The sequence below is a fragment of the Xiphias gladius genome, chromosome 13 (genome assembly GCF_016859285.1).
Source record: "Xiphias gladius isolate SHS-SW01 ecotype Sanya breed wild chromosome 13, ASM1685928v1, whole genome shotgun sequence".
Classification (NCBI taxonomy): domain Eukaryota; kingdom Metazoa; phylum Chordata; class Actinopteri; order Istiophoriformes; family Xiphiidae; genus Xiphias; species Xiphias gladius.
This window is the reverse complement of record NC_053412.1, coordinates 6,593,079-6,619,414: the sequence shown is the minus strand read 5'-3', so window position 1 is coordinate 6,619,414 and position 26,336 is coordinate 6,593,079. Positions and strand designations below refer to the sequence as shown.

General features: G+C 39.7%; 3 protein-coding genes across 5 annotated transcripts; 2 read left to right on the top strand and 1 right to left on the bottom strand.

Annotated features, from left to right (window-relative positions):
• The first annotated feature begins 11,538 nt into the window (after positions 1-11,538).
• On the top strand, positions 11,539-19,724 carry LOC120798010 (protein boule-like). Its single transcript, XM_040141902.1, has 11 exons — positions 11,539-11,757; positions 13,988-14,137; positions 14,544-14,635; positions 14,757-14,811; positions 14,935-15,010; positions 15,443-15,603; positions 15,736-15,807; positions 15,919-15,954; positions 16,039-16,155; positions 16,522-16,614; positions 16,903-19,724. The coding sequence occupies exons 1-11, from the start codon at positions 11,734-11,736 to the stop codon at positions 17,041-17,043; spliced, it is 1,017 nt and encodes a 338-aa protein (XP_039997836.1). The 5' UTR covers positions 11,539-11,733; the 3' UTR covers positions 17,044-19,724.
• On the top strand, positions 17,167-23,671 carry LOC120798011 (gamma-crystallin M2-like). Of its 2 annotated transcripts, none has more exons than XM_040141903.1 (3): positions 17,167-17,187; positions 22,337-22,579; positions 23,402-23,671. In XM_040141903.1, exons 1-3 carry the CDS (start codon positions 17,167-17,169, stop codon positions 23,669-23,671), a joined length of 534 nt encoding a protein of 177 aa, XP_039997837.1. The 2 variants fall into 2 exon arrangements, with proteins under 2 accessions (XP_039997837.1, XP_039997839.1); XM_040141905.1 differs by lacking the exon at positions 17,167-17,187 and adding an exon at positions 22,209-22,223.
• A 463-nt stretch (positions 23,672-24,134) lies between these two features.
• On the bottom strand, positions 24,135-24,949 carry LOC120798012 (gamma-crystallin M2-like). 2 transcript variants are annotated; one of them, XM_040141907.1, is made up of 3 exons: positions 24,891-24,949; positions 24,491-24,733; positions 24,135-24,404 (listed from the first exon to the last, which is right to left on the bottom strand). In XM_040141907.1, the coding sequence occupies exons 1-3, from the start codon at positions 24,897-24,899 to the stop codon at positions 24,135-24,137; spliced, it is 522 nt and encodes a 173-aa protein (XP_039997841.1). In that variant the 5' UTR covers positions 24,900-24,949. The 2 variants fall into 2 exon arrangements, with proteins under 2 accessions (XP_039997841.1, XP_039997840.1); XM_040141906.1 differs by lacking the exon at positions 24,891-24,949 and having other exon boundaries at positions 24,491-24,745.
• Positions 24,950-26,336: the final 1,387 nt, after the last annotated feature.

Below are 26,336 nucleotides of genomic sequence, written 5' to 3'. Positions count from 1 at the left end.
CCTTTATCTCAGCCTGCTCTGTCTGAGTGTCTACAATTGAGTCCTGTCCCCTGTTGTCAACTACCTGAACCTTTACATTGTTTTGTTTTGTTTTTTGATACTAAATCCATCATGCAATTTTCAGTCAACCGTGATCCACTTTGATCATGGCACAGGAAATGTCCAGAGGTCAACAAAAACATTCAGCCTCATTCACCAAGGATATTCACAACAAGTTTGAATGGAAACTTTGTAGAGCTAAAAGCAGCTTTGAGTAATATAACGTTGCCGCAGTATCATGTCACATTAAGGTAGATGGAAGGTTCGGCTGCATCAGGACACAGCAGGAGAGCATTAACAGTTGCTGCTGGATTGGGCAGCTCTAACTGGATTAACTGGGGGAGGAGAACTCGCAAGTGACTAAAATAAGGTTAGTGGGCAGGCATAGTGTGCGTGTGTGTGTGTGTGTGTGTGTGTGTGTGTGTGTGTGTGTGTGTGTGTGTGTGTGTGTGTGTGTGTGTGCACGCGGCATTATCTGTGGTCAAAGACTGGCTTCGCTCGTGCGTTATTCTTTCAGATATATTGAAACACACGCACAGTTACACACACACACACACACGCACACAAACACACACACACACACACACACCTCTGTATCTTTATTTCTGGAGAACAAACACAATAAGCCTTTTTCACAGAGGACATTTTGACATGTCACAGTGGGAAAAGCCCAGGTTTAAATAATAAAATTAATGATGCTTGAGTTCCTTTTAGCTGCTTCAGTTTCAGGGTCCTGGTGTCTTACTGGGACTCTTGAATAAAACAAAACCATCGTTAATAACATTAGTAACACCTACTTTTCCTACTTTGACAAGTCAAAATGCCTGCTGTGTAAGAGGCCTAGGGCTGTGCTGTGACTACACTTTTTTATTAGCATTCTTATTAATTTTCCTTCACATCTTCTCTTCTCTGTTCAGACTGGTGACTGGGGCCATCATTTTTACAGTAGCATCTAGCCAAAGAGTTCAGCTGATAAATGTCAAGTAATCTGTGTAAAACATTAAATATTTAATTCAAAATGTACCAAATTATTAATTCAAGAATTAATATTTAATATGCATTTGTATTTGTGTAGCATGACAATTTAATTTGATTTAGCAGTCCATGGGGTATTTGTATGTTCCTTTGTTACAAGTACTAGTTATGCTGCTACTAATTTTTAAGGGCTAAAGGAAAAAAAGTGATGTGTTTTTGGTGATTTCCAGAAAGCATTAATAGAGATGTTTCCATTAATAAACTGATTTTTTTTTTCTTATTTGGATGGGCAACATCTTAAAGTGTGGAAATGAGTCTCTTGCATTGACGTGGTTAGCTGGTTGTCTTTCCCACTCTCAGATAACCAGTTACAAGTGTCAGGCCTACTTGATCCCCCCACACACACACACACACACACACATTTTGTTCCCAGGATTGTACAACTGGTCATTCAGTAAAAAGATCCTGGGTGGGGGGTTGAGCCTTCCAAGTAAGCAAGCCTGCTAACAGTCAGTTACAGCCAGCTTGTTAGCCCAGTTTATTCAGAGGATGTATTTGTACCATCTTTTCCTGTCTCATAACTGTCTGCAAACCATATGACCACTCTGTGCTAAGCATTCAATACTCTATTAGAGGAGGATTAAATACAACTGGATGATGACACACGGCTAATAAGCTACAGTAGCCTCCTCCATGTCTGACTCTCTGGCTAGTCAAAGCCTATTGGATCGGATACATGTCGGGTCATACATGGCTTTGATGTTAAAGACACACTTCTTCATCTTTACTCAGGTTAAAACAATTTCATTTTAAGAATATGCTTCATTAGCTCGGTTGGTGCCTTTGAGTGCGAAACCATATTTGTTCACCTGCGAGTGCATGTTTTCTCTGACTTTGTATCCAACTTTAAATATGATTTGACATCCTTTATAAACACAAGTTTAAGCCCTGTCCCCACCGCTCCGAGCGCTTTCATATTGTTTCCATACACCGACAGTTTTCTGGAGGTATGTTTTGAGGTCTCGCTCTCAATAGATGAAAAATATAACATCCAAAATGTTGTTATTAAAAACTGACAATGAAGATGAAGATCCTGAATGTGTTCAGTGAACCACCATGGCCTTACAGTGGATCGATGATGATCCAGCTACATCTGTCTGTCTCTGTCTGTCCTCTTCGATCTCTCCAGTCGTCTGTCTTCCTGGCAGGCAGCAGTCTATCCTACACTGGGACCGAAGCCTCCTCGGCAGACAGCGGGCCCTAATTTCATTAATTATAAACCAATATGCTGCTGGCAGCCCCTCTGGAGAGGACTTTACCCAGCGCTGGCATCTGTTCAGCATAAACACAGTGAGGGATGAAGGGATGGAGGGAGGAGAAAACAAGGACATCTCTGACTCCCGCCATGGGTGAAGCATGGTGCTGTGCGGGGGAATGAATGGAGGGTGGAGGAGGCGGTTTTAAAAGTTCATGCTTCCAACATGCAAGTTTAAAGTAGCGACCCAAGATGGTTTTATCCAGATGGAGAAAGTTTGTGTGGTAGCTACTATTGCAAGTTTAAAAAGAGGAAAACACCTCTTCTCAATTAAATTTCAAATTCATTTGTTTACTGGAGCCCTTTACCACAATCCTTTAATGAGAAGGAAATCTTAGACACATGGAAATAAAGAATAGATTTCCATGACTGGAGGTTACAAACCTCTGACCTGAGACTTTCCATAAACCTGTGAGGCTTGGGCTGGAGGTTTTTCTTTGGATTTCTATTGTCTTCAGAAAAACTTGCCAGTCATTGCCACAAAGTCACATCCAGTTTTGTGGTTTTCTATGCTGAAGAATCTGTGGCCCTTGATTTTTCTTGTATCTTGTCCCAGCGGTGTTTCATCTTTTACCTTTCCCTTCTTCACCGCTGATTCCACCTCCTTCTGAATGATATCTTTCCCTTAAATACTTATCAGTGCATACTGCACGCCTGTGGGATGCCACAGGCACTTTCCATTGTTTCCGTTTGTTAAAATAACGGCTGACGTTGCATGATGAGCAGTGAAATGGTAGTTATTGTTTGTTGTAATAGTCCTTGTTGTGATGTGACGACACATTACGAGGTGAGAGGCTTTGGTTGGTCAGCACTTTGGACTTTGTGTGAATGTCCACAATGTTCACGTGGATAATGGGGTGTGATTAGAGCAGACGTTGCAGATGTTAAACCCGAATGATAGCTCCCAACCACTACACAACCACATATTATGTCCAAAGTCAACATATTGTAAGTTTTTATGAGCTTTCCTCTAATACCAGCCACAGACCGACAAAAGAAAAAGAAAGAGGTAAAGAAAAAAGGAAACAAAGAAACAGAATACATATAAACAGGCTGTTAATTCATCCACACTAGAACTGTATACACTTACACACAAACACACATGCATTCAAAGTGCAAAAGCATGTTACCAAAGCGAGGCTGTTTACTCCCTCATCATTCATAAATTATACACATAAACACACACATTCACACACACAGGATGCACTCGATCACTGACAAAAGTGCAGTGGTTTTGTTTTGTTTCTGTGCTGCATTAGTGTCAAATAATAAAGAAAATCCAGTCACATAATACAACAAAAACGGATTAATAATCATTCGTGATCATTAGCGATGTTGTTGCTTGGAATTAACACGAATAGCACAGCAATAGTGCAATTTTAATAAAAAGAAAAACATTTTGTCAAGTACAAATACGTGAATTGTGTGCATTAGAGTCCAGATAATAATTAGTAATGTATAGGAAAAAAAATTTGAAAAAATTACAGACACACAGTAAGTAATAATTGTCACCAAGATGAAATAAGGTCATTTCCATATTTGATTTGCCCAGGACTACCTATAACTTCTACTGTGCTAATTGTTTTGTCATTTGCAATCTGTTCACTGTGACTTTCTGACTCTTGATTTGTAATTATTTTTAACCTATTATAGTTGCAGGTTTGATAGTGTAGCTGCAAGGGCCTCAAAATCAACCACGATGGGAAAAGGTGAGCGACTTCCTGTATCACAGAGCAGCTTTAATGTGATTTTCAGCTCTAATTAGAGTTAAGTCACTTAGTGTGTTGTAATGATGTTTGGCTCACAGAGCAGCAGACGCCGTCCATCAGCCAAATGAAATATTAAACTGACCTACCGCTGGAATACGTGTGTGCGCGTGTGTGTGCATGTAGCTACATATTTGTGGTTGTGTCAGGAGACCTCCATAGCACACTGTGCGTCCATTGCTGCCATATACACAGACACATTAATACACACATGCAGAGAGAGACAGACAAACACACACATACACAAATTTCTGACCTACATTCACTATACACAAACAACAGGGTGTCAGGAGGGGCAGGGCAACAAATGGGCATGTGTGTATGTGTGTTGGGGGTGAAACTCTGCAGGTGCACTGGGCTGTGAATCTAATGCAAAATTAGTGTTATCTTCCTGCCAAATAATTCATGATCCCGCATCCGAAACGATAGCAGAATGACTCAACTTGTCATCCCCTCGGTCTTTGTCAATCTCCCCCATGAATGATGTTTTATTCAAAATGTCACATGGAGCACAAACTAGTAAATAAGTACAGCTACAATTGGCAATTCTCTGATTTGATCCCAAAATGACGTTTAGACCTGATTTGAGCCATGGACGGTTTATGAAGGGAAGTGAAGCCACCTTGACTTTTAGTACATTTAACATTTATGAAAAGTGCTCATTGTAATGAAATAATTTACAGACATGGACATGTTAAAAAAAAAAACACATTTATGGAAAACAGATCTAAAACACATAACTAATCATAAAAGGTGTTTGTTAAAGGTTTTGTTTGAAACAATCCAAAACTATGGTCCATCATTGTGGATTCATAATCACATCATGTATCATTATCACTAGCAGGATGTTCAGATTACATTTAAGTCGTATTTTATATGTTTATTATTGAATTGTGCAATTCATGCATAGATTTAAAAGTAGCTTAATCTTGTTTTTGCTGACCTCTGGTGGTTTAACTTCTCACCTTGCTGCAGCGGTGTAAAAGTGTATTTGAGGGTGGGTCAGCACGATGTGACGTCACAGAGCAGACCAGTGCCCCCGCTCAGCCACATCCATCAGTGATGCTAGAGGAGGTCAGACGTGTAACACATTTGAAACTTTTCAACCAGAGCAGGCAGCGAAACACTGCTTTTCAACCTAGTTTCAGTTACTCTGTAAAGAGCAACTTAAAGCCTCATTTTAACATCAGAGCCTGCGTTTTTTGTTTTTTTTTCGTTGCCAGGTCTCTCTCTGTGTCAGCACCCCTGCTGCATCAGCAGTGGTCTGAATGAAATGAGTGAGGGGGGCTGCATTTTTTCACACACCGCTAATGTCGGTCTGAAAATGGCCTTACCCTGCACCCTCTTTAAACTCTCAATCAGAAGTACAGCAATTCTTCCCTCTGCCACGTGGGGTGACAGTCATTATCAGATTGTGGATAAAATAAAGTCTGCTTGTCAATGGAGTAACATTAGTTTGACAGAACATTCTGGTCCCTTAGGAAGGAACGACCAGAAATCACACCCCTTGAAAATAACCATTACATGTCACGCTCCCCGATTACATAATCCAGAAGCGTACCAGAGGTCACACACATTACAATTTTTTTACCTGCTATGTTCAATAAAGCAACTATAAAATATAAAATCAAACAGCAAGGCAAGTTGGCTTTACTTTTAGTTCACTGGCCAGAGACCATTTAAGTGTGTTTACTTTATTATAGGTCAGTGTGTGCACACCCACTAACTATAGCCAGGGCCCCAGCATATAAAACCCTAAATAATATGTCTACATTTAGAGAAATCATCGGGTGTTGCTGTGGAATGCAACGCCATTGTGGTGAGGCATTTTCACAAAAGAACAAACAACCGCTGGAGAAAGCCAGAGATGGGACAATATACTGTAGTTATGTTGATATGGTACAATGTGACTGACACATGTTTTTTTTATGGGCGTAACCAATGAAAGTCTAGCTGTCTATGAGAATGCCTATAATCTGTATCATGCACAATATATTTTAACGTTGGATATCGGTCTAGAGGCCTGAAAAAAACTGAGTAATTTGTATGTAATGGTTTCATGTTTTTAGATGTAGCTTGGACAGAGACTGTAAAACCAGTGAAAGTTTGACCAGTGAAATGACAGTTGAGGCGATGGCATTCTAGCATTGTTATCATCATTTAGCTTAAAATGCTAAATAAAGCTGTGCGCTGTGCTGTAGGTCTCAGAGGAAGCTACAATGAACTTTAGAGAAAGATTCAGACCATATTTTCCCTGATTTTTCATCCTGATGGGCCTTTTTCATGGTAGACACTTTGACATGTCAGAGTAGGAAAAGCACAGGTGTAAATAATAAAATCATCGGGGGCTGAAGTTCGTTTAACTTCTTCGGTTTCAGGGTCCTGGTACTGTGCATGCTGACTCGTTAATGTTATTAGCAAAACTTGTGCTTTTGTTGATGACAGGTCAAAATGTTCGCTATGAAAAAATGGCCTTATATATCATCACCGCTGTCTTCACTCTCTTTCCCCTGTTAAATAAAACCACATACTGGCCTGCAGTGCAGTCTTTTAACCTTTCTCCACAGAGGCATGAACCCCTCGAAAGGCATGGTATCTCAGCCGTGTTACACTGCCATCTGTCTGGCACTGGGAACATATCAGACTGCCATACATACCGGCACAAAACGATAAGGGGTCAGAGAATGTGTCGTTAAGGGAAGCAAATACAGTAACTGAGTGGAGAGTACTGGACTGATTTCGCTAAACTCGTATATTTAAGTGAACTCAGCCTTTGGTTGCTCTTTCTATGAGCACTGTATCTACACTGACATGAGTTACAGTATGTAGGGCCAGTTTCAGGCTTTCTGTTCAAATACCAGATATCACTGTCTGTATGGCATAGGTAGGTATAATTATAGGTTAGCACACTTTACTATAATTATATTGCGTAGTCAGATTTCTAATTCAAATCTAGTTTTAATCAGTCAAAATGCTGCTTAATAAATAATGATGATAATAATAATGATTTATATACTTATTTGCTTTCTTTCCACCTACCAGCACCGCTGAAGCTCGCTATAGTTATACAACACACAAGATATAATCTGTTCATTAAAGAGTATTAGAGGTGCTGGTTGGCCCATTTTGATACATTTGAATGGAAACAGGCTAGCTATTTCCCTCTGCTTTCAGTTTTTATGCCAAGCTACGCTAACCATCTCCTACGCTGTGGCGTCACATGGAACAGTTAGTCCTCACTATGCGTGTCAGTTCATAGCTATGCAGCAAGATAAGCAAACTTCCAGTAAACACTGAAGACACCTGTTGAGAAAATTATCTTAACTCCTGATACATTGGAAGAACGTAAGTATAATTTAAATCATCACAGAACACTGATGAAGGTTTTAAATCTACAATTTGATTTTGATGAGTCAGTTTGATTATTCCATCGATCCATAAATACAGGATGACTGAAAATATTTTCAAAATAAGATCTCGATAGCCAAAACTCCTCTGAAGTTTCCATATAATACTGCCAAAAAGTTTGATCATATTGCTCAAAAACGTAACATACCTTAAATTAAGTAGATCATCCGGTCCATAGTGCAAGGGTAAAAGGATCTGCACTCCTTTTCCCAGTGCAGCATAGAATGAATTCTGGTGGCAATAAGCTGAATTTAGAGAATGGATGCTTCGCAGGCTACATATGATCTTCAAAGCTGAGAAGAAGCACAATCCATAGAGAAGCCTTCCTTCCGTCATATCTTAAACACACTGAGAAAAAGATACACACAAATGATTGCATATACACATATTCACACTCAAAGCCACATTAGTATTAGTTGATCATGTGTGCGAGTGAAGCCCTAAGATTGTAACGTAAACAGAATGAAGCACAAAGAGGGAGGTTTGACTCCTGTAGGCCACCTGAATATTCCCAGACATGAAGGTGTGTGTTTATGAATTTATGTATTCTCTTTTTCCCACTCTCTCACATGCAAAAAAAAACAAAACAAAACAGCTGGCCTTGCCGTGCTTTGCCCTACTACAAAGTGATTTCATCTCAGTTCATACAAGCTATTTTGTTGAACCATCACATCTTACTCGCCACCACCCCCCACACCTCCCCCGTAAAACCCACTGCCATTTAGAATAACAGATGAATAAATGGATGAGGGGGAAAAACAGTAGACTGCAACCACAGTGGAACTCAGTAATGGTCAGCCAGGCCCACCACGCCTCAGCAAATGTTTGTCCAAACCTGTTATTTCTGGCATTGTACTGTCTCAAAGAGATCATTTTATTCTCTGAGAGGAATGCAGCGGCTATAAATAGTCTGGAGATGAAGGAGGGGAAATCAGAGATTTGTAGAGTAATTACAGAGCCAGAGTCGAACCCTTCTGTTATGGCTCATTTTTCATCAACCTCTGTCTCCACGACTGTCTGACTGACTGACCGACTGGGGAAAAATGGCCATATTCTCAATGGGACATACACATCTGACCTGATATTTGACCTTTAAGTCTTCTATAGCTGTTCTTATTTACACTGCAAGTCTCAAAGACTTAAAGTAACAGCTGACATTTTGGGAAAAACACTCATCAAAAACGAGAGAAGGTGATGCAGTATCTGCAATGTTGGTCCGAGACAAAACTGTCCTCACAAGACAAACAACAGCCTTTGTTATTCTTGACCTTGGTAAGAGTAGTTTGACCAAAACAAATGACAAACGCTGTTGTTTGACATTTTTGTGTCGTCATTTTTTTTATTTTTTGATGACATCCTGCTGGTTGGGGCATCAGACTGGACACACACACCTTTTCTTCGAGTCCAGAACCCTAAATGCTATTCATAAGTTCAGGATGAAAACCCCTACTGGCTCCCCAATGGGGAACGCGATCAACTGTGTTTGTCCAAAGGTGGCGGAGCAACCGTTTTCACCTCAGTGTTAAATTAGGTGAAGGGGGTGTCCATTGAGCGACTGTAGGTATTGCCAAACTTCACAATTGTCAGTAAGGATGTAATGGCACCGTCATCCACTGTGACAGTACATCCTGATCCCCTGCAAGCCGTCTACAATAGATTCATTTCTCATTTATCCTTTCCACACGCATCTGACAGAACAGACACACTTCAGTTTTGATCAGTGCAGCTGTCTGAACCGGCATCGTGATAGCTCAGCTCACGCGTCACCTGCACTTTATCCATGTATCTGCAGCCCTAGGTTGTTTTAGGGTTGTTGTTTTTTTTACCTTTTGTGTGTATTTTGTTCCGACTAACCAAACCAAATAGGTGGCAGATCAGAAAACCTCACAAACGAAGTGTTGTTTGCCTTTTTGTGTCTTGGTGGAGTGTGTTGTAATGGATTAATTGGGTTTTCTTCAGTGTCACAGTTGTGTCAAACAGTCCAGACATTAACCACACTGAGGCTGAGTGGGATTTACCTGAGCCCTAATTCTGAAGAAAAGACATCCAGAGTCCCGTTGCTGTGCTTTTGACACGGTTGCCTGGACTGCTCTGTTGCTTTTCCTCCAGCACAAAGCTCACCTCAGAGCCGCATTGCTCACATCCAGACATTTAGGATGAACTGGGCAGTTGACGAAATGAATGGCTGGAAACAAAATGAAGAGCCCAAGGGATTCTGTCCAGTGGTAAGAATATAGATTGGAAGTACATCTGCCATGTCGTACAAGTCTGTGGTAATTTTTATTTGATTTAGGTGGAAAATTTGAACCTATCACGAAATACAGCAATACAAAGGCTTTTAAAACATACGTGCGCGCACACAGAACCTTGCATGTGTGATCACACAAGAAAGACATAATAGTAATAAAAACATAATATAATATAACAAGAACATAATGTTACAGGAAATCAATATAGTCAGAGATCAAACTAGTCAATACAAAGAGCAGAACTAAAACAGCCAAAAAGATAAAATCCTCACTCACAGCTTTAATCTCCTCTTTTGTTTGCAGTGAAAACTCAAACAGCCAGGCAAGTTGCCCTGACAGCACTTGTGTCTTAAATGATCTTTGTGGAGTATAAAAGGACTTTTAGCTGGTAAATTGCTGTAATTATCAAACATGCCCTTCTCATTTTGCACAGTCAGACCTTGTTGGCAAATTCACCCGGCAATTAAGAAAAGCTGGAAATGAATGACAAGTAATGGTGTGGCCCACATTACTCAGATGAGTACAAACAATCTGGAGAAAGGAGGCTGTAATGATGGGAAATGTGCAAGACAGACGGAGAGGAATTACTCACTGAAAATGTCATGACCTTTTTGTTGAGAGGAAGGAGGGGGGGGGGGTCTAAAAAGACGTTTGCGAATGTATCCAAAATAGTATGGATGTGTTCTAGGAAAACCTTAAACAAGCAAATTTTAATCCAGTTTCCCCTGTTTTGTGTTGTTCAGCCATTACTGTTATTACCGGCCATGAATCGGGTGCTTTTCGCTCACTCGGTAGGCTTTGTACTGTCGCTTTGTTCTGGTCTGAGGGGGGAGGGAGGAAGAGGTGCAGCGGGCACAAGATGCAAATGACAGTGTTTCACAGCACTTTCTCGTCAATCACAGAAGAATTATAGCTCCATGTGTATTGTAGACACCATCCGAAGTGGCTCCTTGATGACTGAGAGTAGAAAAGTAGCCCTGACTGCTTTGTCGTTACAAGGAGATTCGGTCCCTGACAAGTTAAACATTTCGACTGCTGTGGTTAATATCTGTAGGTCAATTACTCCTGTAAAAACTGGTAAAACAGTACTACGTCTTTGTCATTTCTGAATAAAAATGGGGATGAAAACGACCGAATCTGCCGGGTTTGGCACTTTGACATCAACCAGATGTGTCAACCATCACTCATGTGTCAAGTATAAAAAGCAGGAAGCTGCACCTACAAAAACAACCTTCTCAATCGGGGAAAACGTCAAGGGTCATCATCCGTTGTGAGATGATGTGCACACTGCATGAACATTGTGCCTACGTGACATATTTATTCGCGGAGAAATGGCTCCCCCCTCTGGGCAGTATGCAGTACTGTACAAATCTGGCTTGGGGCGCTATTGTACCTAGAAGACAGAGCTGAATTTGAATTTAAATTCTGTTTACTGCCATTTAAGATGAACCTAAGCACAGAAGCTTTTTTTTTTTTTTTTTTTTATTTACCAGTGAGGTCCCACCGTGGCGAAACCACGGCTGGCACGCACATCTCCAGGGTTTCTTCTTATACAGTGCCTCTTGGAAGTTGTCATGCTTTAAGGTCTTACAAACGACACACGGGTGATCTCCATTCGACCAATTATGTGATTATGTGAAGATACAAATCGCTGTTAGATAACAGGTTAAGAAATGTTTTGTTTTTTTTTTAAAAAAACGTTTTGACCTTTGCAGAGCGAGGGCTCGAGGGCCGAAATGCACGGAGGGGACGTCACGTGCGGAGTGATGAGGTCACGAAATGAAGACAGGGGCGCGAGAGCAAGGGGCGAAGGGGACGCTTCGGTGTAAAGACTGAGAGTGTTGGCCGGAGGAGACCCACGAAGCAAAGGGGGGGGGGGACTTAAACCGGCACCGAGATCTTAATATACGGGCCATGATTAGTCTGAGATTATAACCTGCGTTAATCTTCAAAGGCAGACTTTAACCCGGCGAGTGTGGCTATGGAAGTGGAGAACCAAAACGCGGTGAGCGAGCTGCCCTTACCGCCGTGTTAGCTAACCAATTAGCTAGCGAAACAGGGTTATGGCCATTGGATTAAACAACGTTAACCGATGGTCAAAAGTAACTAAGAACATTTATTCGAGTACTCTACGTCATTGCAATATTGTACTTGTACTTGTATTTTCCTTGAGTAGCGTTATTTCCATTTTCTGACTTACTTTGTAGTTCAACTCCACTACATTTGAGAGGGAAATATTGTACGTTTCACTGCGCCAATTTACATTTATCTGACAGCTACTTATTTTAAAAATTCAGATTATTAATACCAAATATAATCAACCAATAAAACTGGATATATTTTATCTTTTTAGTTTATCTTGTAGTTTATGATTAGACTTTATCGACTCCAGAGCGAAATTCACAAGCTACCCAGCAGTATATAAAGTAGTTACAATTAGCCGCAACTTTACCAGTTGCAACATTAAAGTGATATTGACATTTCTGCATCAATAATTATAATCCACTAATATGATATAAGGTCATTCTACACATTTACTGCTATTAACTTTTGCTACTTTATATTTTGATACTAATAGTTTTGTTTTGTACTTCTGTAAAATTTTGAATGCAGGACTTAGACTTGTAACAGAGTATCTCTACACTGCCTTACTATTTTTATTGAAGTAAGAGATTTGAACACTTCTTCCACCCCTAAATTTATCAATGTAGCACTTCATTGTCAGATTAGTTCATCATAAATTAGGAGCCACTTTCCGTTTCCACTTTTCAGTTCAGTTTACTAAAATCAACCACGCAAGAAAATGCTAAGTTGTTTAACTAGGCAGCTCAACCTGCTAGTTAGATATGAAAGTTAAGAAAGTTTGTAGTTTTTTGAAAAGAGCTAAGAGGCTAACTAAAGTGTGAGACTTAGAGGTTAAGAAGTTGTTCTCCTTTAGGTGAAGTTTTGCAAAATAGTTTGGAGCTCGTTGGTTGGATTTTATTCATGGTGAGAATTGACAGGGTTTAGTTTGCAAATAAGATAACTACTTTTTTTCCAGGGATGTAGAGTGTAAGTTAATGGAAAATTTAATTTAATTTAGTGTCTAATGCTATTTACACAACCCGTTTTTCATGGGTATGCTCAGGCACTTTACTGAAAACAAGTGATATTTGGTTTTCTTGTTGGTTGACACTCATTTATTAGATATAATTTTCTTACCCTTGTAGTTTAATATTACATCTGTAGTTTTAATTACCCACTAAAACCTGTGAAATTACACAGAGGTTAACCATTGTGTGCCATTCCTTCTAATCAAATGAGGAGAAAGTTGTCAAGAAGTTAAATTAATTTTCCACTGTCAAACAATTTTAAATATAATTCCACAAGTAGACTGCACGGGAAGGTTCAGAATCAGAATAATAGTAAAATAAAATTAGAGCATAAAATGAAATGGACAGTATAAAACATATTGCATCTGCTGCATATCAAGGCCATGGGAAAACACTGAAATATCAAAAAGCATTGTGTTATTATAGGATGTAGCTGTACGCGCTGGCTCACATGCAAACAGTGTACAGAAATTGACAGTTAAAAGTTATGACACCGGAGTGGCTTTGAGTTTACCCTCAAGAAACTCTGTTAACTTTGACCATTTTCTAAGAGTTACTGATACTGTTGTGAATAGGTCATTTTATCTAATGGCTGCAGGTGCACCAGCGTCATCAGACTTAAAAGACTCAAGGATCTGCTGTTTATTATTTTGTTTGTTGGTCGTCAATGAGTGACTAAGGAGGCAGCTGTTAATGGTATTTTTCTCAGTGTTTATAGAAAAAAAAACAGATGCAATTTCAAAGACAGAGTTTTTTTTTTTTTTTCCTTTGCTTTGTTGTTGCTTTGGGGTTTGCCAGCCAGACAAACTAAAGATTTAAGATTCTGCAGTGTTGTCTGGTAGGAATGGATGATGCTGCTGAGCTGCTAATTTTCTTTTGATCTGGTAACAAGTAATAACAGAGCAGAGTTTCCTTTTATCCAAAACCCCAAAATCTTTTCTTTTGTCATAAAATTGGATTTACTACTTCTCAAGTACTAAATCCCAGTACTCAGGCCCTTCCTTGTGGGGATGGAATTCATCTCACCAGGTCCAATCTTATAAGTCACTACTTGCTGTCCAATAAGATGATATTTACATTGTTTCTTACTGGACTAGAATTAGTTGTCTTTTTAGCTGTTTTTATTTTTTTATTTTTAATAAGTTCACATCCAGCTGTCCATCTGAGAACGACAGCATCTCCTCCCATGATGTGTTACCTCCGGAAAGCCACGTTGACAGCCAGAACCACCACACCTCCCGCCTCGGCACTGTTATCCCAAATCGGATTTTTGTCGGGGGGATTGACTACAAGGTGAGAGCTGCGAATTTTCATTCGCAAAGTGCATGTTTGGGCTACAGTGTGTCTTATCGTAGGAAGCTAGACACTAGAGAGCAGCAAAGCATGTAGATGAGCTAAAGTCATGTTGACAGCGTGACCTGGGAGTGAACGTAATTCATAAGATGCCTACCGTTAGTCAGCAATAACACTATATTTCTCCAGAAATAGTTTTTTTGAAGGATGATATTCTAGTATGGTGTTTACATTTACTCGAACCAACTTACATACAGATGTTTCACAGAAACCACTGCTGGCTGTTTATAAAGTATCTGAAAGGATTCAAACGAACCAAACCAAATCTGCAACCACTGTAGCTTCTTTTGGGGTGTTAACAGAATCGCGTGTGCTTGTGCGTGTGTGTGTGTGTGTGTGTGTTTAGGTTAATGAAAGCGACCTGCGACATTTCTTCTCTCAACACGGTGCAGTAAAAGAAGTGAAGATTGTGATAGATCGTTCAGGAATGTCAAAAGGGTGAGCTGATTGCATAATTTCTGTCAGATTACTTTTTATCCTTTTGACTCTGAGCATTATTCATAGATCTGCTGTCAGCCAGTTAAAACCTTGTCTATCTTGATTCTGCCTCTTTGGATAGATATGGGTTTGTTACATTTGAGACCCAAGAAGATGCACTGAAAGTCCTTCATGATGTAAGTAAAACAGGCCATTAAAGTATCTTGCAACTACACTTAAGGTACATATAATAATGTAATTTATCTACCAGACTTTGGCATCTAATGTGGTTTCTATTCTCTAAAATACTTGTATTAAAGGCAAACGGAATCTGTTTGAAAGACAAGAAGCTCAGCATCGGTCAGGCTGTCCGCAAGCAGCAAGCCTCAGGACAAAGTAAGTCAACAATCTGATAATGAAGGATCTTTGACAAAGGGCGTAATTATTTAAATTCACTTTAGTATCTAGCAATTTCCCTGATCAAACAGTGGCACTACCAAGCTGCAACATATTACTTTTTTTTAAACTATTACTTTTACCTCAGCATAACAGCTGTAGTTCAGTTTGATAGTTTGATAACAAAATTCACTCACGACTTATGAAGGTACATTTTTACTAAAGCAGCATAAAATATTAATGGAAATATTTTTACACCAGAGCTCCAGTAGGAACCCTGAATTGAACAATTAGAAGTCAGTTACTAAAAGTCCCCAAGTACTGCCTTTGCTCCCATTGTTACTGACCCACAAGGTGACATATTTGTTTTTGAAATACCTAATAAATGACACAGGTGTATGTTTATGTTGTGTCGTCTCCTTCTTTTCCCAGTTAGAAGTGTCCATGTGGCCAGCCCTGACCTTGCCATGCCTCTGCCAATGTCCTGTGGGACCGTCTGCCTGACCACATCCACAGGCTATCCCTACATCTACCACAACGAGGTGGCCTACTTCCACTGCCCCAACATGAACCCTCCTGCCCAACACTGGCCTGTCAGTTCTCACTGATATCACACCTACGTAACACTTGACTTAAATAGCTTTACTAAAGGACTCTTCATTTAAAAACGTTTGTTATTAGTAACGATGTTATGTGTAATCTTTAGTATGCTGCTTCTCTTGCAGCCTGCTCCTCCAGTGATACTCCCTCAGCCTCATCAGCCTGTCTACCAGCCACCAGCCTATAACCACTACCAGGTCAATTCAGCCCTTTAGTGATACATTGAATTCTCCCCATTGTCACCATTTAATGAGAACAGCTTGCGTTTGAACATAATTTAACAGTCTGCTTTTCTCCTTCCCCCCCAGTGTGTCCCAAACCAGTATCAGTGGACTGTCATCCAGGTACGCAAAATAAAGCCATACCTTCTTTTTAGTTCAGGAAAATTTGGCCTGTTGCTCACCTGTTGTCACGGTCTTCTTTTCCAGTCGCCGATGCCCTCCAGTCCAGTAGTGTACTCCCAGCAGCCGGAATATCTGTACCAGTCCGCTGATGGCGGCTCTGTCCTGCCGCCTCTGCCTGTCATGGAGGACACCACACCAGAGGTACATCACCCAGAAACATTAAAACAAAAGTACAGCCATGAACGGACATTTGCTTAACTGTGAATCTGCTCCCAGAGGTAATTGTTTGGTTAAGGTTTTGCTCTTTTAACTGGTTGGAAGATAGAGGTTTTGTTGAATCTACAGGTTTGTTGGTGGAGAGACATCTATTGGGCCCATAGTTAAATGTTCAGTTGTAACATTTGTAGGATTTTAAAAAGCTAGATCCTGTTCAGATTTTTCAGGTGCTTAATAGTGCAACGTTTTAGTAAAATAAAGTGTTTCATTGTGATTCTGATGGTTTTATCAATGTTTAGTAAACTTGTTCTGAACTAGAGCTGACTTTGACCTGTTCACATACTTTTGCAGTTTGTAGAGCCCACGGTGCAGCAGGTTTTCCCAGTGTATCCGCAGAGAACAGAAGGAATGGCACCCCTTGTTCTGCAACATGACCCAGGAAAGGTAAAATGCCTCTTTTATATAACCAAGCAGTCAATAGAGGGGAAACACTACAAAACCAGATTTTGTGATTGTCAGTGTCATTGACTGTGAATTCTGTTGTAAGAGAGATATGTCACCAAGCCGTGCTAGACAGACCAATTCCATGATCTGAAGAAACTCCTTGAAACTGTGTTCTGTGTGTTTTTGGACTGAGTCACTGCTTCTCTTCGAGCTCTGTCATGTCTTTGTATTACTCTCCACTTCCGCAGACTTTTCATCTAGATCTAATGTCACCTTTTCTCTCTACAGAATCCGATGTTTCGACAATCGCGGGTCCATCTGAAGCCCAAGTACCGCCGATACATCCACTACAAGGACTATCACTACCTGCCAGAAGCGACAGAGCCACCAGACGCCTCCATGCTTCACAGTGCCCAACCTCTCATGTAGGCTAAACCCACAGACAGAATGTCAAGGGAGAACTCCCACACAGAGCACAACAACCTCTTGTCACTTCCTTCCTTCTCCATGGATTTAACACATATATAATCTATAACAGTGCCTTACAACATAATGCAGTATGTTTCATCACGTGTGATTTCATAGCCTCCCCGTTGAGATGATCGTTTTTTCTGTTGCACTTGTTACCACCAACTCTCCACAGCCAAGGTAACCTCACTAAAGCCTCACTAAACTAGCAGCACTCAGATCTGTACTGATGATTTAATACGGTTGGATGATTGAAGTTGCTCTACGTTACACGGGCTCATGTTGCAAGCTTTAAATTACAGTAGGTACAGGGGTTGCACTTAATTTCTTCTCAGTTTAACACATTAACATAACAGTGATACATGAGTTTTTCAGTAAATCAATCATTTTGTTGTGATAACGCAATAACTTGGGGATGACTGAACAATGCCTATTGAGTTTCAGAAAAATTCAGATTTCAAGGTTCCATATTATTGAAGTACAATGAATGTCCAAGTTCTTCAAATTCAGATTTAATGATCTGTGACACAGTCAGGAGATGACAACAGCCCTAACCTGTTGTGGAATCTCTTTCCTTTTCCCAAAAATATCAAAAATGGAATTTGATCGTGAAAAGCTGAAATTTAAATACATTATGCCACCGAAATTTCTTGAATTCTTTTGTTTATCTTATTTTAAAAAAAAATTAAACTCAAGTAAGATGTAAACCTTCCCAATGTACAATATTGAAAATAAATTTCTAAATATTTAAAACATAAACAAAAACAATCTGAACAATACTTTTTTCCATTTTGATCTTAACATAACTTGAACCCTCTTCTTTTATGTATTTTTCTTTTTCAGTACATTGTCGCAACAGTAGAAATCTCCTCCTAGCTACATATACACAAGCACCATGATGTAGCTGAGAATATCAAAGATCTTTTTTTATTTCTTACCAAGGAGCAATGCTGTACATCCTCTATGGATCAGTGATCACACGTATTTGGAAGGTTATTAAAAAGGCGTTGATTTTATATCACGGTATAGTTGTTGTTTAAGGCTCACTAGGTCAATCCCAAAAGTATTAGCATGCTCTGAATGGGCCTCATTTGGTGACGGGATGTCTGAGATCCTCTCATCCACTTTCTAATTGGTCCTCAGCCAATTAATTTTAGAGCTTAAAAACATTATTTTCTACCATTTTTCAGTGTGATGATGTGAAGAAATTCGTCTGCAGTTTTGTTACTGGACTGTGGCCGGTATCTATTTGAATCCAACACTGACTGCTTTAATAATAGCTTAGAGCCAGAAATAGTCAGCTGTATTGTTGAAACAGTACAGACATAACAGCAACATGACAATTTAGTATATTCTATATAAAGCAGTTTTGTATTTCAGGAATCATAATTATTAATTATATTTGGAAATATATATATGGAAGTTTACTTAAGACAAAACTATGTAAGGAGCATTGAACAAATTTGAGCAATAATAAATCTGCAGGTCATGATTTTTAAGGATGCAGAGACAGATTTGTGAGCAAAGAAAATGTTTAGAGCAAGTTTGCCTCAAGCTGTGTCTCTGCATTTGAGTGAGAAGCTGCTTTCAAAGCTGCTCACCCAGATTTGGTGTTTTGTTGACCTGGGAAATCCACTGGATTTGACCTGGAAGTGAATTGTCATCCTGTTAAACTGCCTCTTATGTTATGTCCAGTGTGTTCCCTCTGGCTTTTTTCTTTCGACGGTATAAAATTATTTCAAGAGCAGATGAGAGCTCCCCTTTCACCAAACTTTTTTGAGATATATAAATTTGTTGCTGCGCCCTCTCAGAACTTGACTAGAGATTAATTGAAGCTTCATTTTTTTTGTGCTCACTCAGTAGTTTTATTAATAATATTAGTAATTAATAATAGAAATAGTTAACTGAGAAACTTGTTGGAGCAAGGGACTGGAAAATACTTATATTTCTGTTGTTCTCTTAAAGGTTATGTGCTCCATGTCATCTGTCAGTGTAAATTAGTTGGTCACTTACTTTTATAAAGTTACAAAAGTTCATGTTGTTCTCATGTTGTGGATTCTCAGGTTATGTTGTTGAGTTCAAATGGATTTTTCCCCAAATGTTAAACAACCCTGCCTTTGAATTAAATATAAATTATATTAAATTTAAGTGGGAGAGATCCATTTTATTACGAAATATTTTCCCTACATATTTTATTGCAAAACTCACTCCTAATACTCCTGTCATATAAAATACCTGTCATATTTGTTCATTTTGAATTATTTGTGCTTACAATTAAGGTAAAATGTACCTTTTAGATCTTTTAACATCTGCAGAAACGAATTTGAAATTTTCAGCGTGCTACAGACATTACTATTTGTCATATTGAGTTTTCAAGTCCATTTATTTTGTCTTGGGGTAAAGCTTTGTGTTTTTTCTACTATTGAAAGCAGAAGGCCTATTGTATAACCAAAAAATAACCTATTCTAAAATATTTTTGTGATTTGTTTGCACTTTGTTGAAGAAATATTTGTATATATATGTAGTACCTAATTAACTCTGTAATACTGCATATCATATGACGATCAATCGCTTGTTTTGTTTTAATGACGTTATTTTTAGTTCATCATGTTTCCAGTTCTTAAATGGAAATAAAACGTTTCCCTTGGTGTTGTGGCTGTGCATTCATATGCAAGAATTCTGTGTTAGTGATTGATTGACTTTTTATGTAAGTGAATGGAAACCAGAGGCTGCCTGGGGGAAAAAAAAAAAAAAATACATTTAACGATCTAAAACCACAGCATGTTTTTTGACATTAATGGGCTAAAACATGCAAAATTCTGCGATCTAAAATGTGCCATATCTCATTAGGTAATTAGACTTTTTTAAAGGAATACTCAAGTGATGTAGTTTTGCATTTTCATAAGGAGTGGGGACTCACGATAGAGACTTTTTTTTTTTAAATGGTCAAAATCCAACCATGTCATCCCTGATGACATCGCTATGACATCATCAGGGTTGTTTTCCTAGACTTGACCGGATGTAAAGTCCATGGCGTTTTCCTTTGACACTGATCAACAGTGCCGCTAGCAAGGCAGATATTGACTGCAGTGTTATTAGGTCCCCATGATCTGCCATGTTTCATCATCTTGTGATGCAAATATATTTGTTTATAGGCTAACGTGTAACCCTTATCGCAATGAACTGAGGCATTTGAAACACTAAAATGTATTTACGTGGGCATCCAATGGTATAACAAGAGTGGAGGGTGATATTGTGCCAGGCCATAGGCATTGATGAATCAGGGTTTTTTTTTTTTTTTCTCTGTGTGAATGGGATCAAGATCTCGGCAGGGTGGCAAAAGCACCAAATGCCTCCTCATTAGGATGACAAAAGATTGAATCTCATGACCTTGGACTGAGGTTTATAAGATAGCAGTGTGTCTCTGTTTCCGCTGTATGTGCATGAAGAGCTTGATACTGTTTAGAGTGACTTTTCATATTTCAAGGAGTCGAGTTACCAAAACTTACTTCATAGCGTAGGTAGTTTTAAGAAAATTTGAGAATAACCTTTCATATGTGTATAATATTAGACTGCAATGTGCAGCATTATTCCAAAAGCTTCTCCTACATCTAGATCCTGTACGTCCAAAACGAATTAAAATTTCAAATAGGCTGCTGATGGATATGCAAATATACAAAACAAATTTTTCTGATTTTAATTTTGCAAATGTGCTTCATATAGCTTTCAGAAATCTCTGGCAGATATTACAAAACCCTCAATTTCTCGTCACGTCGTCAATAGATTCCGGGGCCCCTGAAAAGACCTGACATGGGGCCCAGAAACAGCAAATAAAGTTCTGTTCAAGGGCCCCTTTCCACCTCGCAAGTACAGCAGGTTTCGTGCAGGGGAAGCGACCTGCACCGCTTCAATCACTCAGCTTGTTTAGTAGATTAGGCTCTGAATGCTGTGGTACAAGTAAATATTAGTAAAGAATAAATGATTTCAAAACCAGTTTAGCCTGTTTCTGTGAGTGATGACTCAAAGCTAACAAGACTCCCTGTTAGCAGCTCATTGAGGCTGTACAGGCACCACAGTGCTTTCAGCTAAATGCTAACGTCAGCAAGCTTACATGCTCACAATCGCAATGCTAACACGCTAATGTTAATACTGTTAGTGTTAAAGCAGGTGTAACGTGAAGCATGTTCACCGTCTTAGTTTAGCGTCCGATTAAGTTAGTGCTAAATAGCATGCTAACGTTGCTATTTATCACTAACTGCAAAGCTGAGGCTGACGGAAATGTCCTTAATTTTGCAGGTATTTGGTCATTAGCCATCATTTTACCTAATGATGGTGCTAGATGGAAAGTCAGAGGATCACCTAAGTTATTAGAATGCATCCAGAGGGGAAACACAAATGTCTACTAAATTTCTCAGCAGTCCATCCAGGAGTTGTAGTCACACTCGGTCTGAACCAAAGTGGTTGACTGGCTCTATTATGCTGCTAGCATAAAAAACGTAGATCTCATTGTCATGCAACCAAGAGTGTAACACATTATTTTCCTAGGTTCATAATGTAAAAATATGAATAAAATTGCACAAAGCACAACCAGCCAGTGGTGCAAATGTATTTATCTGCTTTGGACATCGTGGCCACCAGACGTCCTCACGTAAGGAAATTATACGACTTCCTTTATTTTGTTTTGTGTTTTGTTAGTTTTTTTTGTTATATGTTCTTATACGGTAATAATTTGCGGTTTTTGTGTACAGTTACTGTACTCATTGTATACATGTACGTATATGACATCGTGGCAGGGGAAGGGCCATGTTCTGGCCTTAGCATATAGCGTTGGGAATCTTTTTCAATGTAAAGGACACAAATAATACCTGCTGTTTTGCTGATACTGTGAGCAGTGACCCCGGGGTCACTAGCACACTGGTGTTTTAATCAATAGTGATGAACATGTGAAAACCGGACAACAATAACTCAACATCACAGTATGGTGCGTCACTATACATAACCAGATTTGTGTTATGAAACCTATTTGGATGACAATACTTTATGCTGTGCCATCACACAGCAACTTTATATAAAAGGACAGCGGCACAGAGAAAGTCTACTGAGCGTCAGTCTGATCCCGCACTAATATAACAATGGGAAAGGTAAGCTTATTATGTGTTGCTACTGAAAACACAGAATGAAAACATGTAGGCCCGAGATGCTTTTAACATTGTGGGTATTAATAATTAATCAATGCTTTGACAAATATTTGCAGATCGTATTCTACGAGGACAGAAATTTCCAGGGTCGGCACCATGAGTGCATGAGCGATTGTGCCGACCTGCACCCCTTCTTCAAACGCTGCAACTCCATTCGAGTGGAGAGCGGCTGCTTTGTGGTGTATGAGAGACCCAACTATCTGGGCCATCAGCACTTCCTCCGCAGGGGGGAGTACTCAGACAACCAGCGTATGATTGGCATCAGCGACTGCGTCCGCTCCTGCCGCTTGATTCCCATGGTAAGCTTCATCCAGCTGGTAAAAGCAAAACGTCAAGGAAAGAAACCCTATAACCCTTGAGTTAAAACAGAAAGTAAACTCAAGGGTTAAAACAGAAGAAACAAGAAAAGTAGTAAAACAGCAATCAAGCACAGTCTAAACATTTGATCCCACTACTTCCTTTATTTTAATTGCTAGCTAGAGAAACTATGAAGGAATATGAAGTTACAGTGTACATTTAAAGGGAATGGATGTCAACAGATATGTTAGTAGGCTTACACACAAATATTGAATGACTACGCCATGTATGTATTAGTTGTACCAATTTGTGTCAGCTCAGACAAAATTCACACAAAATTAAAAAAAAAAAAAAGTCAATAGATGTCTTTAATGAAACTGAAAAGCAGCTAATAGTATGCTTTCCTCGAAGATTGTGAAAACCCAGTCTTTTCCTAAGACTAGTTTGAAGGACTTTTCGGAACATAAATCTTCGACAGCTCATGTTTGATAGAAAAATTCCCCAAAGCAAAAATATCCTGACCAGTGGTAGAAGTTTAGATCTAGTACATCAGCATGACTCAGGGAGTGCTGGTTGAACTCCGCCCATCTGCTACGCCATGATGAACTCTCAGTTGAGGAAGGGCGTCTGGTTAAGACTGCTTTTGCAAACCGTTCTTCATATAACTATGTGTTTAACCTGCAAATAGTATTAGATAGTTGGGTATCAACACTTATTCATGAACTGTTTCGTATGTACACAATCACCAAAAAGTACTACTGTGGAGCACAATAATGAAACAAAACAAAAAACTGTCTGACTCATACATTTTGTTATTCCTGTAGCATCGTGGTTCCTACAAAATAAGATTATATGAGCATCCAGACATGAGCGGCCAAATGCAGGAAGTGATTGATGATTGCCCAGATGTCCAGGACTGCCTCCATATGTCTGAAATTAACTCGTGCAACGTGGTCGACGGCCACTGGCTGCTGTACGACCAGCCCAACTACAGGGGGAGAAGCTACTACCTGACACCCGGCGAGTACCGCAGATACAGTGACTGGGGTGGCGCCAGTCCAAGGATCGGCTCGCTCAGACGAATCACCGACTAGAGGTCTTTGTACCTTCTTCCTCTCTCTGTTCTCAATAAACATGCTGGGCTTAAACAGTGTCTGTGTGTGTGTGTGTGTGTGTGTGTGTGTGCGTGTGCATACCATGTATCTAAAAGACATGAAGATGGTATGTATCCATCTTGTATGTGTTTGTGTTTTAGCTTGAGTTCTAAGTCCCTTTCCCACAACGTTTGATCTACTCATGAAATAATAGTCTTGTAATAATTTTTTTTTGGAAAATTTTGTTTTGCATCGTTAGTCTAAACCCATGTGTACTGATTTCTCCACGTCAAGCACGAGTAATGAAACCAAATTGCAACCCAAGCAAACGTTTCAACCAACTGAACCTCTCAAGGCCTCAAGAAAAAAACAGTAGTCGACAGAACAACAACTATTAGAAAGATTTATTTACAGTACATTATTGACTGTACTTCACATAAACAGTGTGCAGACATCAGCTTTCTCACACGGTGATACGCCTGATGGATCCCACTCTGGGACTCTTGCTTCCCCACTCATTAAACCTCCTGTATTCACCGGGGCGCATCAGGTACTGGCGTCCCCTGTAATGGGGATGTTCGTAGAAAATCCAGTAGCCTTCCATCACGTTGCAGGAGTAGATGTCGTTGAGATGGAAGCGTTCGTACAGGGAGGGGCAGTCATCGGTCAGCTCCACCATCTGGCCTCCGAACTCCGGGCGCTCGTAGATCATCATTTTGTGGGAGCCTTCTTGCTACAGAAAAGATTAGGTGATTTGTTTGCCTTCGCAGCAGTGAAAAGTATCTAAAGAAACTTTGAAAACGCCCAGCTGAAGCTTACCACTGGGATCATACGGCAGGATCGCACACAGTCGTTGAATCCCATCCAGCGCTGGTAGTCTGGATAGTCACCCTTCCTCAGGAAGTACTGGTAGCCCATGTAGTTGGGTCTCTCATAGACCATCCAGTCACCGCTGTCCACTCTGATGGAGTTGCAGCGGCTGAAGTGGGAATGCAGGTCGGAGCATTCGCTGCTGCACTCATAGGAGCGACCCTGGAAGTTCCTGTCCTCGTAGAATATAATCTGAAAGCACATCAGTCAATGGAGCCTTGTGTTGGCTGGAATTAAGGAAAATTTGCATACTGCACAACCTGGACCCGTCAGTTCACCGGTTTCAGCTGAATGATCCTCTCAGGTATGCAGAAGCACAAAAAGCACATAGCAAAACAAGCAGTCTTACCTTACCCATTGTGTCGGCTAACCTTGGTCACACTGTAGCAGCAGCCGTGGGCTCCAGGCTGCCTTTATAACCCATGGATGACCTGTGTCATTGTGATTCCGAACAATGACCGGGCTCGTCAGCTTTTCTGGCAGAACAATTTTTTTTGTTTTCTGTGGTCAACAAAGCAAATCAGCTATTTTTCCTTTCAGCAGAGGATACCCTTTGAATTTGCTCTGGTTGGTGATGTAACTTAACTAAACTAAACTAAAAATATTAAATAACATCAATAAATCTCGAAACTTGTGTATTGATTGATTGCACTGAACTGTGATGAGCTTACATATTTATGCCTTTTAGGTTGACTTTGTGCATGGTAAAAGGGAGGGAAACTTTTTGCTTTTTTCTTTTTTTTTTCAAAGTTTATTTCTCCATCACCCAGTTCACATATATCTTTAGTATCTTTGTGCAACAGAACACATAATATTGTACAATAATTAACATAATATGGTACTGTACATACTGTATGACCAAGGTTATAAGGATTCTGTCATAAAGTCACAATACAACCAAGACGCTGGCCTTGGTTTGTGTCCTCTTTCTGATTCATTTTAAAGATCGACATTTCAAACTCCTGAAATAGTACATTTTCACTCGAACATTGTAAATGCAAATGTTCTTGTGAACATACGACATGATGCTACTTTCCGAAATCCTGTGAGGTGAACACAACCACTGCCTCTCCTCTGCACACAGCAGGACCTTTTATAAGATGTACAATTCAGAGACCGTTATTTTCTTCATGTCAGCAACAACTTGTGTTACACACCTTCTCGTTCTTTCAGTTTTGCTTTTGTTTGGCTTCAATCCCCCATATTGTGGTATTCTCTATGGACTAAGCTCTAGTATGTTATTTCAGTGCCCTCTACACATGACGCTACATTTTAAACTGTAGAGCTGCTCAACCGACAGTAGTGACAGCATCAAGTGTTAACAGCTGTTTAAAACACACATGTCGAGCTATATAACTGAACTCTGAGTGTGATTCTGTCCTGACGATTTTAAAATTTGAGTATTATGTGGATTCTGCATGTGTTATATAGATGGATGGGTTTTAAGTAGCCAGTTAACTAATCACTGTAGTATCTGTTCTGCAGTACATCTGGAAATCACTGGTGCCATCATATGCTTAAAGCATTATTGTTTAATGTAGATACAAGCACATACAGTATAGGCCGATATGTCTTTTGTACAGCGTGCGCTTAAAGTAGACTACCTTGTTAGACTGTCTGTAAATCTTTTATATTGTACATTACATTGCAGATAACCCATATCTCTTATAGATGTGTGTGATGTTATTCTTGATATATTTGGTCTTGTTCATATACAGTACTTAGTGTAAACGCGGTAAATCTTCATTTATGGTTTAACAGCCTTATAACTCAGTGAAATCTAAGTGCAACACCT